General features: G+C 34.0%; 1 protein-coding gene across 1 annotated transcript; it reads left to right on the top strand.

Moving 5' to 3' along the window:
- Positions 1 to 272: 272 nt before the first annotated feature.
- LOC132060651 (transcription factor HEC3-like) lies at positions 273 to 1,517 on the top strand. Its single transcript, XM_059453631.1, has one exon. The coding sequence runs from the start codon at positions 467 to 469 to the stop codon at positions 1,241 to 1,243; it is 777 nt and encodes a 258-aa protein (XP_059309614.1). The 5' UTR covers positions 273 to 466; the 3' UTR covers positions 1,244 to 1,517.
- Positions 1,518 to 8,316: the final 6,799 nt, after the last annotated feature.

Genomic DNA, 8,316 nt, shown 5'->3' with positions numbered 1-8,316 from the left:
AAAAACTGTTTAACTCTCAGAATTTGAATGCTGCCACATAATTAAATTGAGACGTAGGGGGTATCTCTTTTCCCATTTTTTTTTCTTTTATTACTGGTAGCTTAGTTCTTGGTTCAATAAAGTCTGCAACACCCCCACCCCCTTCCCTTTGTCCCTCTATATCATGATATATACATATAGATATATGTACGAATTGTCTATGTCATAATATATATAACTTACGCCTTTTCTCTACCCTACGAAGGTGTACTAGTTAGACCTCTAAGGCTTCACACAAGTACATCTTCAAGAGCTTTGATTCAACTTTGCAATAAGTCACCTCCCTTTTTGCCCCCCCTTTTTTTACAATTTTGCTTAAGGGGGTTCCATAAATATGAGAAAATCTTTTCATAATGACACAAGAAAAGCACAATAGATATTCTTCTTGATCTCTTTCTTTCTCATTTTCACCTTTGTACTTCTTGCCATGGATATCAACCACATTAAGCTCACAACCTCCACTTGGGAACCAATCATGTCCACTATGGATGACCATATCTTCCACGACCATCAACAACAACAACAGCAACACCAACAACGTCAACTCCCTTTTGATCATAACCCCATTTGGCCTAGTTTTCCTCTTCAAAACCCTCACCATAGTCACCAATTCCCCTCTTCCTCAAGCCAATTACAACAACAAGAAGTCCCGTTTGATCATGTTTTAAACAACCATGTTCAAACACTTATTGAGGATCATAATGATCAAGAACCCGATGAAGACGAAGATGAAGAAGAGGAGCTAGGAGCCATGAAAGAAATGATGTTCAAGATTGCAGCTATGCAGCCAGTTGATATTGATCCAGCCACCATTCGAAAACCTAAAAGGCGAAACGTCCGAATTAGCAACGATCCTCAAAGCGTTGCAGCCAGGCTCCGCCGCGAGAGAATAAGTGAAAAAATTAGGATCTTGCAAAGATTAGTCCCTGGTGGAACCAAAATGGACACTGCTTCCATGTTAGACGAAGCAATTCGCTATGTTAAGTTTCTAAAAAGGCAAATTCGCCAGTTACAATCGTCGAATCATCACCTCCCACCAACACAGGTATCAGTATCACCGTGCCCTAATACTGAAAATTGGGCAAATATTGTCACACCAACAAAAGCGCTAATTCTTGGCTCTTCCAGCACTACTATGGCCACTACTACAACTTTTGTTGGTAATAATGCATCGGATCCTACGTATGAGGTAATTGGTGATTAGTGGGGGAAAAGGATTATTGGGAAGTGAAGTGATTATTATGGTCATTATTGTGTACTAAGTGGAATTTTTAAGAATAAAAATATTAATATTAGAGGAATTAATTATTTGTGTATAGTGGTCATGTGAATTGTGAACTAAAAAATAGGTTTGTTAGGATTGTGTTGACAAAAGGGCATGATAATCATCACAACGGTTAGACTTGAGTTACGTACGTTCCATATAGTATAATAATTAATAAATGGATATATACAATAAGGTTTTGTTTTTCTGATCATCCGAAAGTTCGTTTGGCTGAATTCTCTCCCGGGAATAAAACAGTGACGTGAGAAGCAATTGAATATGATTATACCCTTGGCCCCTCCACACCCCTCCATGGCTCCAACACCCCAACCCCCCGCCCCCCCCCCCCCCCACACCAAAAAAACCCAAATATACACACACACTGTGCTCGTGTGTGTGCTTTTGTACAATCAAGTCATGTATATTTATATTGAGTCTAACTTATATACACACACTTTGATAGTGTAAAGAAGATTTTACTCTATCACGGTCATTCAAAAGATATTTACAGATAGTTTGTGAAGATTCCAAATTTCATTTTTTACAGAGAGTTACCTGTAGATATCTTTTGAACCTAATAGTATAAATAAATTATTTTGACACAATGTGTATAAGCTCTTAGTATATTTACATATGATGCTTCATACTTGAAAAAGAAAAAGGGAAAAAGTAGAAGAAATTAAAGGGTTTGAGATTTGGAGTTTGGGGGTCTTCTTTAATTTGCTCCTATTTGTCGATTTTGTCGAGATTTTCCGGTTGAGTTTTTGACTAATTTAAAGCATTTGAAGTTATATTTGTGTTGCCATGAGTGATATTGAGAAGGATGTAGTAATTAATTTGGAAAAAGGCTTCTTTAATGCGGCCTCAATCATCAGATGTCGTTCGAAAATATAAAAATTTCGATATGAAAAAACTAAAACCTACATATATCCAGATGATGAATCACTAATTAGTTGAGCTTTTTTCTCCCCTTAAAATTGTTAGATTTTTTTTTTTTCTTTCCTTCCAAATACTTCAATGGTTTCACTTTAAAACTCTATATTTGCAATTCCACAAATCTCTCTCTCTGTGTTGTGTGTTTTTTATGAACTAAAGATCAGGTTTAAAACCCTAATTTCCAAACTAAAGGAAAGCAGTCAATGTTTGTCTATTTTTAGTTCCAAATTATCAACTTCAAGATTTCATTAATCATTATTTTTAATTTGAGAAGATTTATAATGTATCTACAATTTGTTTGCCTTAAGTACTGCTTCACAACACATTTAATTTGTTGGAAGACAGGGAAGGACATATTGAAATTTCTTTCCTAAACTAATATATGTGTCGTTAATTTGAGGGATTTTTTTTTCCGATTCGGTAAACATGCATGTACATCATCAGCATTTGAGTCAGGGGTAGAGTTATAATACATGCTCAAATGAATTCAGTAGTTTTTTGCTCAGCTTTTGTATTTGTATTTAAAAAATTAATTAAATATGTATGAATATTTAGTTTGAAACCCAATTATTAAAACGAGCTATGCGTTCAGTTTTAAGTTGAGAACCCATAAACTTTAAATCCTAACTTCTAATTTGAGCTAACTAAATTCCAACATGACAAGCATAACTTCATTGAATAAATAGCTGACTTCACGTCTGATATGCGCTTTCAATTTACAATTTTGTTAAATAAACGTTGGCAGTGGCCTCTTTTTTTTTTTTTTTTTTTTTTTTTTCGTTTTTAGATTTAAAAATCTCTTATGCATGATGAAAAAAATTAACAGAAACAAGTGAAGAAGTATCCATCTTACTTCATTGAGTATAAGGTAGTTATTATTGTTATTATGATTAGGGTGGTTCGATTTCTTGTATTACTAAAATTACTAAATAAAATGGACGTAAACTTTCAATTTGACGATCGGACTTGCGTTTCAATTTTTCTAGTATATAAGTAATTCCTGTGTAATTTCATAACAACGACAACTTAAAATGTCGTGTACATTTAATTATAAGGCACTATGTAAGAGCATGAAAAATGACAAGCATACTTTAGCATAATATAATTGTGCTCTTTTAATAATCCTACTTTAGTTTTCTCTCAAATTTTTCTGTATTTTGCATATTCTGACTTTCCTACGCAAACGAAACAAAGATAAAAAAGTTTACTCCTTCAGTTTCTCTCTTTTAATTGTACTTCCATTCATCATCCTTTCATTTCCAAACATCCCAAATTAAATGCTTTCTTTAGATGTGAGTTTGTCAAAAATGTCTTAATTAGTACTACAAATTAAAACCAGTTTTGGAAGTAATACTTACTCGCACCGAGTGTTTACACGACACGATGTAAACTTACTACAGCTAAGTGATCTGATGAGGTGAAAATGCATATTGGTTGACCATGATTAAGTGTTAAGAGTCTATATACAGAACATATGACACGCATTCATTAGCCTGGTATAAACATCGAATGCAAGTAAATTCTTAGTGTTTGGAAATGCCAGTTTAGGTAATTCGGTCACCCTTTGCCTTTGCCCTCCCCTATTACTACAGCATCTTCTTATTCCCTTGAGCAATGTACATTTATATAAGTGGCCGCACTCTTCCATCATTAATTAGATATATAACTCTTTTTTGTATGAATTGGAGTAGGAATTCGTTTTTGCCAATCTAAAGATAGAAAGGAAAAAAAAAAAAAGAGATTGAGCGCGCAGGGACTTCAGGACATGGGAGGAATTAAATTAAAGAAGAACCTTGTTGTTGAGTCATCACGATTTTGATGATTAACAAATAATGTACTAATTAATAATGTAAGTGTGTGGGATGATTGGTCTAGACGAAGGATCTAGTCTTGTGTGTGTGTGGTTCTTTTAACATGTCTGGAGCATAATTCTAGTTAGTTTAGGAGTCACTTCTTAACTATTTTGTGATCTGGAAGCCGCCAAAAATAAAAGAGAAACAGTCAAATCTTTTTAAAAAAAAATTTAACTGAGCATTTTCTTCATCTTTCAAAACAAAAGATGTACAATTATATGAGGGATTTGAAGATAGCTACAAATCAAACCTCCCTAATCAGATTTGGAAGAAGTTTGAACTATCACGAAGTAAATGCAATTAGTTAGAGCATCTTATACAAAGGGTAGGTTGTCTACATCACAGTATTTTTTGGGGTGCGGTCCTTTCCCGGTCCCTACAAATGCGAATCTTTGTCTTGGAGTTCTTTTTATTCTATGCAAAAAAAAAAAAAAAAAAAAAAAAAAATCGACAACACAGTTAAACATTTAAGGTGGATCAAATACAATTTTTAGTAGGCGTTTGGACATCCGATTTCATCTCATGAGATGAAATCAGCATTTGGACATGCGATTTCATCTATGATTTCATCTCATGAGATGAAATCCCAAATCATGCAAAAAGGCATGATTTGGGATTTGAAATCATGATTGCAAAAAATATAAATGTAAAATTTGACCCATACGTTTATATTTTGTAAAAAAAGACCTATAAGTTAGTAGATATATTTACCAATCATGTTTACCAACCGTAAGGTGGTAGATATATTGTTTGTACTATGTGGTAGGATTATATTAAAGAGTAGTTACATTACTATTCATGTTAAATTTTCCTTTTTATTGAACTAACATTTGATCAATTGATGTTGTATTTTTTAAAAAGGCCTTCTAGTAGCGTATTAATTTTATTATGAATTATGATTTACTCATTTGGTAAGATTGTATAAGAATTGAATTTTTTTATGGTTTTGAGAACTTGTGGGGTTTTTATGTTTATAAAAAAGCTAACTTAAAAATAAATTATATGTACAAACATGATTTCATCTCATGATTTCATCTCATGAGATGAAATCAATCAAGCAACTCCTTAATACCTTATTTCCGTTTGATGTTTGGTTAGACGGTATTCTCATGTATTCATAGTCATAAGGCATCTAACTTTTGTTGGTAGTTGCACATATAGCTGTGCGAAATCATGGCTTATTAATGTTAGCTTGTCAACAACCTCTTTCATCTTTTTGTAGTAATGCTTCAATCAGAAGTCTAAAACCTCCTTGACCTCTCTTAACTTTTTCACTTCTTTTAATATCTTTCAGAGAATGTGATCTTTATTATTGACACACAACTAGTAATTTAAAATCACTTTGTTGATATGATGTTGGGTAAACTTAAGGACTTCAATAGCGAAGATATGAGTAAGCAATGGATTTTATAACATGAATCAAATAAGTCTAAAAACCCAAGAATGGCTATTTAGGAATTTTTAACTATGGTTGATTAGAAACGAACATTGAAGAACGTCAATTGGCTTGTGTTGATATAGATTAATGTTGTTGAACTTGTTGGGCACATTGTGCTAATTGAGGAGCGCATTTAAGTCGAGTTAAGATGTACCTTTCTTGAGTCCTTTTCTTAAGTGATGAACTCCATTTGCTTACAGAAATGTTTAAAATGTGAATGTGAGCTCGTGGTGACGAGTGAGCAATCATTTTCCTTGTCTTTCATGAAAATATTATTTTTTCTGATATCTTAAGAAGGTCATGACGTGTCTTAATGAAATGTTTGAACATATGATTTGAAACATGAAGATAGCACCTCATATCATGTTTCACAATGATTTATAAATGAGTTTATGTTAAAAATCATGCTTTCTACCTACGAAATGACATCGAATGAAAATTATAAATGGTATTTCAGAAAAATTTAAGATCTTTATGAAAGTCCTATAACGTGAAAGTTTTTAAGACGTACATGAAAAGAATGACATGATGATTATTAAGCGTAAGTTTCAATTTAATTAATGATTATGATTTATGAATATTGAGTGCCGAATGATAGATGTTAACGATTACGTTAAAAGGATCAAAGGTGGCAAATGATATGAAAATGTTTTCGGAGTATCCTTATGAAACTGAGGGTATTTTCAAAGGGGCCAAAACCCCAAAGTTACATGTGCTTGTATAGAAATATAGTCGTAACTATTGATTTGGGTGATTAGATACTTTCCTTGGTTGGGATTATTATTGCTAGCAAACTTTATGTCGAAAATAAACCACACGATATTATGGTGAGACACACTAACCGATGTCGAACATGTACTCGACTTCCATGATTATACACATTATGTCAGTTATGGAAGTATGAAGAGGTATCTGGACAAAAGATCAACAAAGCTAAGAGCATGTTTCTAACTGCTTCTCATGCAGCTTCTGGCACAATAAGTAGGGTGAAAAGGATTACAAGATTTCAAGCAGGGGATTTTCCTTTTATCTACCAGGGTGTCCCATCTACACTAGAAGAAAGAGGATTTCTTATTCTGCTAAAATATCTTCAAAGATTGTCAAAAGAATAGGAGGTTGGCAGGGTAACTTATTATCTCCTGGAGGTAAAGCGGTTATCATCCAACATGTCCTATAATCTCAAACTATGCATATTCTTGTTGTTGTTTCCCCTCCCAAAACTATGCTGAACCAATTGGAGAAATGCTTCACAAAAAAATTCTGGGGCCAAAGTGACGGGAAGAATAAGCATCATTGGGGTGCTTGGCAAAAACTATGTTATCCAAAGGATGAAGAAGGACCTGGTTTCAAATCTCTGACTGATATCCAGAGTTCCTTCATTATCAAAATATTGTGGAGATTTAGAACTCAAAAGAGCCTATAGACAGATTATCTAAAGGCCAAATATTGCATTAGAGTTAATTCAGTGGCTAGAACTTGGAGCTCTGGATAATCACATAATTGGAAGGAGCTATTGGCTTGCAAAGAAACTATTGAACCTCACATGCTATGGAAAATAAATAGTGGCACATCTCTATTTTGGTGGGACAATTGAACATGACTTGGGGCTTTAGCATGTATGCTACAACTAGGGCCCAAACCAGGAAATACAAAGGTAAGTGAGTTCATGAATGGGAGGAATTGGGACATTGACAAGCTCAATGATACAGTTCCTCTGACTTTGAAAAATCACATTGAGAAGATCCAAATAGCTGACCAAAACAGACCTGACATCGGTTTATGGACTCTAAACAGTGATGACAAGTTTACTAGTTCTGCTGCTAAAGAACTAATTAGATAGATAATAAGGGACATGAATGATACTTATAGGAAGTTAAGGTACAAAGGTATTCCTTTTAAAATGGCTTTCCTAAACTGGAGGATCTTGAAAAAGAAGAAGCTTCCCATAGATGATATTATTCCTAAGTGTGGACAAAGTGTAGTGTCCAAATGTAACTGCTGTAATACCTCTAAATCAGAGACAATGCAACATGTCTTTGTGGAAGAAGAAATAACTAGAAAAGTTTGGAAATACTATGTTGATCCTCTTGGAATCAGAATGCAAGATGAAACAATGAGGAAACTTATGTGGAGTTGGTGGGCATCTAACAGCTCAAATACATTGCAAAGAACCCTTTGTAACATCTTACCTCGCATCATAAACTGAGAATTATGGAAAATAAGGAGTGCTAGCAGGTATGGTCAGAATTCTTACTCTGTAAACAAGATTGTATATAATATTAACTTCCAAACAAAGAATTTATTATGTAAGCACTTTACACAGATTAACCTTCACTTGTCTTGGAGAAATATTTCTGTCATTGCAAATAACTATTCTAATCTTTTCACTAGCCTAAAAGTATGTTGGGACAAGCCTCCAGCATAAAGCTTCAAGATCAACACTGATGGTGGTAGCTCATTAGAAAGAGAGAAGAAGGCAGGAGCATGTGGAATAATCAAAGATCATAATGTGAGCATGATATTAGCATACACTGAATCCTTAGAGTCCTGCAACAACAACATGGCAGAAATCAAAGCTGCTATCATGGGTTTTCCAGTACAGCTCTACACTAGGACTGAAGAATGTTATTCTAGAGATAGACTCCAAGCTTATAGTGGAATTGATTAATGGAACTAATCACCCTTCATGGAGATTTCAGTGTTTGATAGAAATCATTCAGGACTGACTAAGCAAACTACATGGCACTACAAGACACTGCTACCGAGATGCTAATACAGTAGTTGAT

The sequence above is a fragment of the Lycium ferocissimum genome, chromosome 6 (assembly GCF_029784015.1).
Source record: "Lycium ferocissimum isolate CSIRO_LF1 chromosome 6, AGI_CSIRO_Lferr_CH_V1, whole genome shotgun sequence".
NCBI classification, from domain to species: domain Eukaryota; kingdom Viridiplantae; phylum Streptophyta; class Magnoliopsida; order Solanales; family Solanaceae; genus Lycium; species Lycium ferocissimum.
Note: the sequence above shows the minus strand (reverse complement) of the source record. Positions and strands in the feature narration are given on the sequence as shown.

What these genes read in the sequence shown, in the direction of transcription:
- LOC132060651 (XM_059453631.1), top strand. Translation starts at nt 467, where the DNA reads ATGGATATCAACCACATTAAGCTCACAACCTCCACTTGGGAACCAATC.